Here is a 10,996-nt window from a genome sequence, read left to right as displayed (position 1 = left end):
ATAAATAGTGTGAGAGAAAGCCATGGATCAACTTTACACAAACCAGTATCACACTGAATTTGTATTTTATTATGCACTTCATCTTTTTCATGTCTACCCTTAGAGCTTCAACTGTTAGAACAAAAAAAAAAAAAAAGAACATTTGCAGCTGTGATTCTCAGGCCCAGTAGAAGGAAGAAGTGGTATTTTCCATCACTGAGTTTTAATATGTGGTATAAAACATGACAGTTTAAACTTGTCTGCTTTTTTATAAACAACAGGAAATCAAAATATAAACAATGTAATTGTACACTTCCTATTGTTGCTTTTGGGGCTTTATGAAAAGTAAAACACTGAGCCTAAACTCCTTTTTTTTAAGCCTGTGCCGCCTTCTTCCTCATCTATCCAAGATCTTTTCTGTTACCTTAAAAAAAAAAAAAAAAAAATTGATGCTCTTTATGGACAATTTAAAATTTAGAGCGCAAACATAATTTTTTAAATTACCTGAGAACCACAGCTTAGAGTTATTCAATGTCTTCAGGTCTCACAGGATGAGGTAACGGTATAATTGATTTCTTCTCTGAATCTCTGGAAAGTGCTTTCCTCATATCTGTTGACAAACACAAATGTTACTACTACAAGACAAAAAGAAAAGGAGTACCGGTGGCACCTTGGAGACTAACAAATTTATTAGAGCATAAGCTTTCGTGAGCTACAGCTCACTTCATCGGATGCATTTGGTGGAAAAAACAGAGGAGAGATTTATATACACACACACAGAGAACGTGAAACAATGGGTTTATCATACACACTGTAAGGAGAGTGATCACTTAAGATAAGCCATCACCAGCAGCAGGGGGGGGAAAGGAGGAAAACCTTTCATGGTGACAAGCAAGGTAGGCTAATTCCAGCAGTTACAAGAATATCAGAGGAACAGTGGGGGGTGGGGTGGGGGGGAGAAATACCATGGGGAAATAGTTTTACTTTGTGTAATGACTCATCCATTCCCAGTCTCTATTCAAGCCTAAGTTAATTGTATCCAGTTTGCAAATTAATTCCAATTTAGCCTACCTTGCTTGTCACCATGAAAGGTTTTCCTCCTCCCCCGCTGCTGGTGATGGCTTATCTTAAGTGATCACTCTCCTTACAATGTGTATGATAAACCCATTGTTTCATGTTCTCTGTGTGTGTATATATAAATCTCTCCTCTGTTTTTTCCCCCAAATGCATCCGATGAAGTGAGCTGTAGCTCACGAAAGCTTATGCTCTAATAAATTTGTTAGTCTCTAAGGTGCCACCGGTACCCCTTTTCTTTTTGCGAATACAGACTAACACGGCTGCTACTCTGAATACTACAAGACAGACAACATTAAACAAGCCCATGTTAAGTGAATGTTCTTGTAGATTAGAATAAAAAAAGCTCATTTTATGAGAAATTCTAATACTATAAGACTGCTACAAATAAAATACAATTAGATGCAAAAATATTTGCTTTAATGCAATATTAAAGTCAAAATAGCAAACACTGGAGGTAAGGTTGCTCCAAGAATGTGAGCCGCTACCTCCTTTGTATTTTACGGTATACTTTAATAAAATCATTACCTATATTTACATGTAACAAAGCAGCCAAGTAAATCTTCTGGGAGCAAACAAAGATGATAAAATTCAAACTGAGTGCTTGATATCTCAAATATAGTGATGCATCAATGTGGGTTTTTGTTTTTTTAATAGAAAATATCCAGGGCTCCATTCCCTGAGGAACCGACAAGCATTAGCAGCAGAATACATCATTAACAGGTGCATTCACAGAACCGTTCCAAGGCACGCATTTCTCGTTGCCTGACTTTAAACATTCACAATTTTAAGATCAGGGTGTCTGCGAAAAGCAAGGCTTCAAAGGGTTCCCAGCATCTGCTATCAAGAGGCCAAACCAAATATGAATGGCTGGCTTAGCCCCTTCCCCCCGAATAGAACTAGTAAAAAGCCCAGCCCTCTCCATTCCCAGCTGGAAAGGAGCTGGTTCCCAAGTTCAGGGCTTTCATATCAGCCCCTGGCTACTGGGTGTTTGAAAGTTGGGAGTGTCAGGTGCTCTCCTGTCCCAGCTTCTTTTGGGTCCTCTTCCCCTGTCAATTGCTATTCCTTACATCTGTTGCTGATTACAGCTTTCCCAAGCAGCAGCAGAGTGAAATTAACCCAAGTTCCGGTCAGCATCAGCAGCTATCCACCTGTTTCTGAATAGTAACTGTAAAAAGGACAGGGATCATGTCAATGTCACGCTTCAGCTGCTTGGAAAAGCTATAAGTGGCATCAGCAGTGCTCAGGCAGCATGTGTCTATAGTCTCAGGAAGACAGCACCGCATTCATTTACATTTGGAAGGTTATCTTCACAACCAGTTGACACAACAAGTTCCCGTTCTGCAGAAATTGAAGACTAAGGATTCATCCCGAACCAGGGACAGCGTTCTGCTTGTCACTAATGATTAAGCAAATGGATTTTTCAACCCTCCGCAGAAATACTCAACCAATTTTGCTGCTGTTTATAAAATAAATTCACTTTTGGGATGAGGCAAAGCGTCAATGATTTCAGCCCAAGATGAATTTGCTAGATAAAGTTCTGTGCATATGGAAAGAGAGATTAGAACAGGAATTGCATTTCAACCATCGTTATAGAAGGCATTGCTTGTACTTGTTATAATAGCAAAATCGTTTTGGTAGTTTAAACAAGTTATCTATTGGAATAAAGGAGTAAATATCAATTAATAATGAGGACATTCAAAACAGAAGTATTGTTGATACCACAAAGTATAACTTGTTGAAAATCAAATTCTGTAACTGAAGTTTCAGAGTAGCAGCCGTGTTAGTCTGTATTCGCAAAAAGAAAAGGAGTACTTGTGGCACCTTAGAGACTAACAAATTTATTAGAGCATAAGCTTTCGTGAGCTACAGCTCACTTCATCGGATGCATCCGATGAAGTGAGCTGTAGCTCACGAAAGCTTATGCTCCAATAAATTTGTTAGTCTCTAAGGTGCCACAAGTACTCCTTTTCTTTTTGTAACTGAAGTGTAATTTCAAGTCCGATTTGTTCTTTAAAGAGCTATCCAAAGGTATATATGTGTGTACTTGATAAGCAACTGTCTGAGTTTTCTTTACTTTTTTGAAAATAAAGCTAACAACTCTGGAGCTTTCCACGTATGTGGTGATTTGCTCTTACGGAACCAAGTACTTACCATAAGCATCTTCATCAGGCTCCCCATTGCTAGCTGAGTAGTACTCTAGTACTGTCCTGTAGACACTGTAGCCCAGTTGCTTGTACATATTTACTGCAACCTGATTCGACACTCTTACAAAGAGATCCACAAAAAACCCACCCTTTCTTTGCGAAGGGGAAAAAAAAAAAACAATGAGGAAGAGCAAAAGAATACATTTCATAATATAATGTATCTACTGTCAATAATCAAAGAGAAGAGAAACAAATTCTTTCAAAGATTCTGTACAGAATACATCCTATTCAATGATGATAAAAGATGTGTTATTTATATTACAGGCAGATCTATTTTTCTGAGGTACAACTGAGGAGTCTAGCCCATGAACAATCTCAGGCTTTCACACAATGCACAACTCTGCAGAGTTGAGTTGTGTACAAGTGACCAAAGAAACATTGGGCGAGTTATATGATATATTTTGCACTCCAGATTTTTTTTATCCATTCTTTTAAAGACCTACATAAATAACTTTTCCCGCTAGCCTCATCTCTCAAACAAGAAAGGGGAGAGTCCTGTACAATAGAAATGAACCTTAGTCACCCATGTAATAATTTTCTGTATTTCTATTGCCGACTGCAGCTCTGCAAAAAAATGTAGCTTTACCTTTCCCCTTGCATTATATACATTTATCCTATCTTAGACAGCGCTTATCTGATCTATTGCTAAGCTGTGTCCTGATCATTTTGTAGAGATTTTAAGTGAAGATCACACTAGCTGCTCTTAAAAAAAGACTCCAGTGTTTTCAGATCACATCAGCGGGGAACAATCTCATTCCCAATACACACACAAAACAAAACTGTGAGCAGTAAACTCAGCAGCCTCACAGATTTCATCTGTTTCTCTACTTCTCTCAGTCAGTCAGCTCTTTTTGAGGCAGGAACAGTTCCTACCCTGTCTGCACACTGCACACAGTGTTGTGGGCACTACAGGAAAAAGAGTTGACTCTTTGTGAAGGGAATCTTCTCTCTGCCCCAGACAAGAAATTTTTACAGGGACCTGGAGTTTCTTCCCTCTCATCCCCACAAATAGGCTTTCACAACAGCTAAGAAACGTCTTAAAATTTGCCAGCTACCATTTAAACCTCGTGCTCTGTAACCACTGGGAATTATAATCAGAACATCACATGTTCAGTGGGCAAGCAAGGTCAGTTTTCTGGGACACAAGGAAAAGTTACTTAGAACGTGTACACGGTGCTCACCTTTCTGAAATTTCCTCCAGTAGCTCCATCAACTTAGCGGCCAAACCCAGCCGGCGGAACTCGGGCGCAACAGAGAGAGCAGTGACATGCCCATGCCACTCCTCCCTGGCCACGGAGCCTTCAGCTTTACCCATTACTGCAAACAGAAGGAGCACTTAACTAGCACGCTGGAATTAACGTACACCATCCCCACAGAGACATCCCCGCAAAGGAAAGCCTCAGATTTATTTCAAACTGCTTTCTAAGCCAAAATGTTTTAGTGATTCTGTGAAGGCTGCAGTAGTGGTGTTTCACAATGACGGAATGAAACGGTTTTACTATAGTTAACCGCACAAGCCTCATTTGGAAGGTACAGGGGACAGGCAACGTAAAACCACAAACAAACAAAAAACAATCACATTTCCATTGGAAAATTGTGTACTTCTGATTGTTACTAGTAACCCTAATCACCGAGGCCCTGATCCTGCACATTGTCTGTGCGTAGAGCTCCTCGCAAGATCAGGTCGTTAGAACACTAGAACTGAAAGAGATTAGAGAAATTGGGAAAACTGCTTTCCTGTAATTCTGCTCCTCTCCAGATACCATCCTGCAAGACTCTCATGCTTGACTTTCAGCTAAGCGTATTGCTTCTGTCTTTGAAGCATAAATTTCAAGTGATACATTTTAGGGTGAGTCTTTGATAAGTGTTTAATCAGTCCTCTGGACTGTTAAAGTCAAGGGACAGTAGTCAGAGGCCCAAAGACCCCCTGAAGTGGGGACTAGCCAGTCATGTCCCTGGCCAATATTGCTGCTATTAGGGGCCAAAAACCTTTAGAGCATGGGGAATTGCCAGTCTGACACCAGAAAGCCAAGATCCCAGGAGAGTGAATTCTGCACAGATGGGGTCATTAGAGAAAAATATGTGTCTCTGTTTTTTTCAATGTCTTTACTTAATGTGATTGACAGCACTCTGTGCCTGACCAGCTTTGCTTTACGAAGGGTCATTTCTGCTTCCTGTCTCATGCACTACCATAATGACATCACTCACTCTCACTGCTATGTAAGGAACTGAACAAAGTGAAGCAGAAGCAGGTGGGCATGTATACAGAAAAGGGAGGGGCGGAAGAGTCAGGCCTGAGCATGTTAGGTAGTGTTGCTCTCAGACCCTCCCACAAGCCTCTTATAAATGCAGTAGGGGAGCAGAAAAACAGTTTTAAGGAACTAACCAAAAAAACCCCAACCCTTTCTAGGAGGGTGCACTGAGAAATCTGAATGTGCTGAAATTAGTTCATTTAAAAAAATAAATCCAGTTGACTGTGTCCTGTTAAAGGCAAGAGTGTGAACAAAAGGATAACATTTCCCCTCACATGCGAGCAGAAGGATGGTAGACTAAGGTCCAGTGCAATGACAAAGGCCCTGATATTGCAAAGACTTACACAAATGAAACATTAAGCATGTGTCTTGCTAGAGCTCAGCACTAGTCCTACATCACTGCCACACAAGGACCACCACCACAAAACATGACTGCATAATTTATGAAATGCCCTTCAACATCTCTGAGGTGGTGTTAGCAGTAAATGCTCCAGTTTGGTGTGCATATTAAAAAACAGGAAGTGAACTGCAATCTGATTTATAGCCCCAAAGTATTAAAATGCAATAGAATCTTAAATGGTTAAAAATTATAAGCTTTGTCATACTAAGTGTACAATACTCCACTTACTGTAACCCATTAGCTCTCCACCTGGTGCTTCTGCAACAATAAAATACTCTGGCCAGTGAGCCAGATACTGTAGGTAAAAAGGTATCCCATACTACAGAGTTCTTGTTAAGAAGTATACAGCTAATGGACAATACTACTTTCTTCAGTACACATTGCTGGACTGAATATGGCTTGCCACAGAACAACACTGAAACGACATGCACTGAACAGCATGTGCTGTCTGTTGAGAGTCTTAGCTCCACCGGTTGCATTTATACCTTCCTTTTGTCAATATATTGGACAGCCAGCTTTCTGCTCAGATAAAATAGATTTCTATGTCTGGGTCTCCCCCCAGGATTTTAAGAGAAGATTAGGGAAAAGCCAGCAAATGGTCTATGCAAGAGCAACATAAAACAAAATGGTTTTAAATATGTTAGGAGAAATTAAAGGTTAAGTTGGCTTGCAGGAGGGAAATGTAAGGCTCTGAGGAACCCCTACATATTGTTGTAAATTAATTTACCGAATTTTGATATACTTAGTAAAGCCCATATTACGGTTTTGGGTACATTAGATAGATGTGTGTAGTAATAAGAACTACAATAATGGGAAGAAACAAAGCTGCTGATATCAACATTGTATGTACAGTAAAATGAAAACCTTAATAAGGATACAGTCTCTGTAAGTGGATCCAAATTACTGTAAAAAAATAAAAACAGATTAAACTTTTAAAAGGTTTACAAAGTATATTTCTTGTGGAATATTAATCTGATTAGGTTTTACTTTCAAACACCACACTCCCAAGAGACAACGCAATCCTCCTCCGCCGCCCCCCCCCCGTAAAAAAGACAATCTGTCGCTGGTGACGGGGTGCAGTATTGAATGAGTTCATGCAAGTGTGAAAGCGACAACTTTAGGCTATGTTTATGCTGCTGTCAGACATGTGATTTCAGGCTCACGTAAGCATAGCCACACTAGCTTTAATCTGGCAGCATGGGCTATGTATTGGCGTTCCTAGCCCACACCAGAGTCCTAACTGCCATGCCTTCCCTGCTATTTTTAGCTATGCTAGCTAGATTAACGTTAGCACTGGTATGCCCACAAGTTGTAATCACACCTCCAAATACAGTGTAGACATAGCTGTAGAGGGAACATCCAGTTCTAACATGAAATATTCAAAATTCACCATTGGATGCGACCACGGTGTCTTGGGGCCTTGATCCTGCATCCTGATCCAAATGGCAGACCCTTCTACCTGTACAGAGTTGCCTTCAGTTCCATGGGACTCTTGTTCAAGTGGACCATTGCACTCGCATGGATCCGATATCAGGATACTGGCCTTAATCTTTATTTTTGTTATCTGAACTAAAAAGGACGGTTGGTGAAGGGGATGGGGGGGGGGCCGCTCATTCATTTCCACCATATTAATAGTTTTCTTACTGCATTATTTTCTCTTTGCTTTGCATTGTTATTTTCCCCACAGCCCTTAGTAGCTGGTGAGGGGACAGCTACAGTGCCAGTTTTGAAACCAAATCTTGGCATGCGATTGCCTTCGTCCGTGGACAGGTTTCAGAGCAGCAGCCCCGTTAGTCTGTATCCCCAAAAAGAAAAGGCGGACTCGCAGCTCACGGAAGCTGATGCTCAAATCAAGGTGTTCGGCTCTTAAGGTGCCACAAGTCCTCCTGTTCTTTTGCCTCCTGTGGCCCGTCCCTTCTTTCAAAGGCCAGTGTCTACAAGCCGCACTCCGAGAGCCAGCTCAGAACGGGATATCTGAGTGGCTCACTGGCTGTTGCGCAGACAGGATTTCCCACGGCGGCTGGGACACCCACCTGGGGCTGCCGCCGAACAGCCCAGGCCGGCGGGGGCTTTGCCGGGACCAAGCGGCTCGGCACAGAGCCGGGGGAGGCGGCAGGCTCCGAACCGCCAGGGCGCTGCCGCGGGGGAGCCGGGCCCGGGGGGGGGGGGGGCCCAGCCCGCTACTAACACCGAACCCGCTCCCGCGCGGGACTAGGCCCCGCCCCCGGAGCGCGCGCGGCCGGGGGGGGGGGGGGGGAGCCGCTCACATGTTGTTGAAACGGAACAGGTCGTCGCAGGTGAAGGCCCGGAGCGAGGTCATGGCGCCGACCCGGAACTGCTGCCTCTGACCCCGCCCGGGCGGGCTCACTTCCGTCCTCCTGTCCTGGGGTTGCTTAGCAACACCCAGCGGAGGCCAGCCGCGGACGAGACCCCGCCCCCCGCCGCAAAGCCGAGCCGGGCGGGGGCTGCCCGGGAGCTCGAGGAAGGTTCCAACGGTTCCCGCTCAGACCAGAGCCGCCTTCCTCAGGGCGCAGGGGAAACAGTCCGTGACGCCCCCTCGCCGCGCGTGGTGCGGGCCGAGCGCCCAGCCCCCCCCCCCCCGTGTCTGAATGCAGAGGTGAGGGGGCGGCGGAGCGAGCTCCAGCGCTTGGGCCTGAACCGTGGCGGGGTATTTCTTTGTAGCACGAGGGCTCCGCCGGGGAATGAGAGCAGGTCCTATAGGGCTGGAAGGGAGCTGGAGACGGGAGTGGTCTCTGGCCCTCCGGCGCGGAGGCAGGACCAAGTAACCCTCGAGCCGTCCCGGGCAGGTGTTCGTCACCCCGGCCCCCAAGTCCATAAACGCCCTTGGGAGCCTATTCCAAAGCTTAACCCCCCTTCGAGGGGGAGGGGTAGCTGAGTGGTTTGAGCACTGGCCTGCTAAAGCCAGGGTTGCGAGTTCAATCCTTGAGGGGGCCATTTAGGGATCTGGGGCAGATACTGGGGATTGGTCCTGCTTTGAGCAGGGGGTGGGACTAGATGAGCTCCTGAGGTCCCCTCCACCCCTGATAGTCTATGATCATATTCTTACAGGGAAAAAGGTTTTCCAAATATCTAATTTACATTCCCTTGCTGCTGATTAAGCCCATTACTTTTTGTCCTACTTCCAGGGGCTTTAGGGAACAACGGATCACGGCCCTCAAGGCATTTGAAGACGGGTATTAGTTCCCCCCCCCCTCCCCACCATCTTTTCTTCTCTGGCCTAAACATGCCCAGTAGCTATTTTTAAAAAACCTTTCCTGATAGGTCAGGTTTTCTAAACCTTTTATCATGTTTCCACAAAAAGGAAAAGGAGGACTTGTGGCACCTTAGAGACTAACACATTTATTTGAGCATAAGCTTTCGTGAGCTACAGCTCACTTCATCCGATGCATTTATGGTCAAATAAATGTGTTAGTCTCTAAGGTGCCACAAGTCCTCCTTTTCTTTTTTGCAAATACAGACTAACACGGTTGCTACTCTGAAACCATTTATCATGTTTAAAGAAAAGGAGTACTTGTGGCACCTTAGAGACTAACAAATTTATTAGAGCATAAGCTTTCGTGAGCTACAGCTCACTTCATCGGATGCATTCCTCTGTTTTTTCCACCAAATGCATCCGATGAAGTGAGCTGTAGCTCACGAAAGCTTATGCTCTAATAAATTTGTTAGTCTCTAAGGTGCCACAAGTCCTCCTTTTCTTTTTGCGAATACAGACTAACACGGCTGCTACTCTGAAATTTATCATGTTTGTTATTCTCCCCTGGACACTCTCCAATTTGTCCACATCCTTCCTGAAGTGTGGTGCCTAGAACTGCACCCAGTACTCCAGCCGAGGCCTCACCTGTGCTGAGTAGAGCAGGACAGTTCTCACATATGACAGAACCGTTAATATTAGCCTTTTCTGCAACCACATCACATTGTTGACTCGTATTCAATTTGAAGCGGTCTTCTAAGGTGTTTAGCTTTATTCACACCTGGGCCCTGGTCACTTCTCCAACTCAGAAAGGAAAATTGATAGGGACTGCGCTTTCAAAAAATAAGTTATACAACTTCCACATAATATGTAGCTTAAAACCTTTCCCTGGTTTTGTAATATTTCATAGCATGCTCTTTTGTTCCTCCCACAAGAAGTGAGCAATTTATTTTTTCTGTAATGTATCCTTTCCAAACCTTTACTGTCATCTGTTTCCTGGCATTATGAGAAGTGAGAAACATTTGCCCAGTGAAGAAAATTAGTTAAAAAATAGTGTTCTAATTGCGTAAGTGTACGGAAGAGTCATCTTGAGGTGGTTTATGCACGTGTCCCCCAGCTCCTTTTTTGCCTTCCTGCCTTTCACATTTGAAGTTCTGAAGTTATTCAACAATTTTTCTCTTTTCTTCCCTCCCTCCCATATCATAGCTGTGGAGCCAGTTTCACTCCTGACTTAGAAAGAAATGGTTGAGCAATGAAGTTAGCAGCCTGTTTCACTAGACTTTTTTAAAAATAAGCCACAGTCTCAGACAGGAGGATGGACTAGATCAGGGGTTCTCAACCTTTTTCTTTCAGAGACCCCCCCCTTCCCCCAACATGATATAAAAACTCCATGGCCCCCCTGTGCCACAACAACTGCTTTTCTGCATATAAAAGCCAGGGCCAGCATTAGGGGGCAGCAAAGAGGGAAATTGCCTGGGGCCCCATGCCACAGGGCCCCCGCAAAGCTAAGTTGCTCAGGCTTTGGCTTCAGCCCCCCATGGCAGAGCTCAGGACCCTGGGTTCAGCCCTATGCAGTGGGGCTTTGGCTTTCTGCCCTGGGCCACAGCAAGTCTAACACTGGCCCTGCTTGGAAGATCCCCTGAAACCTGCTCATAGCCCCCCAGAGGGCCCCTGGTTGAGAACCAAAGGACTAGATCAGTGGTCTCCAAACTTTTTTGATCGCACACCCCTATAAGTAAAAAATTTGAGCATACAACCCCAATATATATATTTGTATAAATTATATACGTGTACTACTGTATTATGTAAATTATAAAACATGTACAAAAAATAGAAATTAAAAAATGAGAAAGATGAAACTATTTTTAAAATA

The 10,996-nt window shown here is 43.9% G+C and overlaps 1 protein-coding gene and 1 long non-coding RNA gene across 6 annotated transcripts; both read right to left on the bottom strand.

Moving 5' to 3' along the window:
* Positions 1 to 27: 27 nt before the first annotated feature.
* On the bottom strand, positions 28 to 8,310 carry NAA20 (N-alpha-acetyltransferase 20, NatB catalytic subunit). 5 transcript variants are annotated; one of them, XM_038394606.2, is made up of 7 exons: positions 8,180 to 8,304; positions 6,791 to 6,815; positions 6,141 to 6,231; positions 4,442 to 4,577; positions 3,208 to 3,353; positions 484 to 589; positions 28 to 403 (listed from the first exon to the last, which is right to left on the bottom strand). In XM_038394606.2, exons 1-6 carry the CDS (start codon positions 8,230 to 8,232, stop codon positions 504 to 506), a joined length of 537 nt encoding a protein of 178 aa, XP_038250534.1. In that variant the 5' UTR covers positions 8,233 to 8,304; the 3' UTR covers positions 28 to 403; positions 484 to 503. The 5 variants fall into 5 exon arrangements, with proteins under 5 accessions (XP_038250534.1, XP_043368097.1, XP_043368094.1 ...); XM_043512162.1 differs by lacking the exon at positions 3,208 to 3,353 and having other exon boundaries at positions 8,180 to 8,306; XM_043512159.1 differs by having other exon boundaries at positions 28 to 589.
* LOC122459593 lies at positions 1,693 to 3,201 on the bottom strand. Its single transcript, XR_006280392.1, has 2 exons — positions 3,037 to 3,201; positions 1,693 to 2,811 (listed from the first exon to the last, which is right to left on the bottom strand). It is a non-coding gene; the product is annotated as an uncharacterized LOC122459593 (long non-coding RNA).
* Positions 8,311 to 10,996: the final 2,686 nt, after the last annotated feature.

This window comes from Dermochelys coriacea, chromosome 3 (assembly GCF_009764565.3).
Source record: "Dermochelys coriacea isolate rDerCor1 chromosome 3, rDerCor1.pri.v4, whole genome shotgun sequence".
In the NCBI taxonomy this organism is placed as follows: domain Eukaryota; kingdom Metazoa; phylum Chordata; order Testudines; family Dermochelyidae; genus Dermochelys; species Dermochelys coriacea.
The sequence above is the reverse complement of the archived record's forward strand: the minus strand, read 5'-3'. Positions and strand labels throughout refer to the sequence as shown.

Coding starts and splice junctions, on each gene's coding strand:
- NAA20 (XM_043512159.1), bottom strand. CDS start 8,232: ATGACCTCGCTCCGGGCCTTCACCTGCGACGACCTGTTCCGTTTCAAC. Junction 6,232..6,790: donor TGGATCCACTTACAGAGACT/GTATCCTTATTA, acceptor AGAACTCTGTAG/TATGGGATACCTTTTTACCT. Junction 3,354..4,441: donor CTGGAGGAAATTTCAGAAAG/GTGAGCACCGTG, acceptor CCCTTCGCAAAG/AAAGGGTGGGTTTTTTGTGG.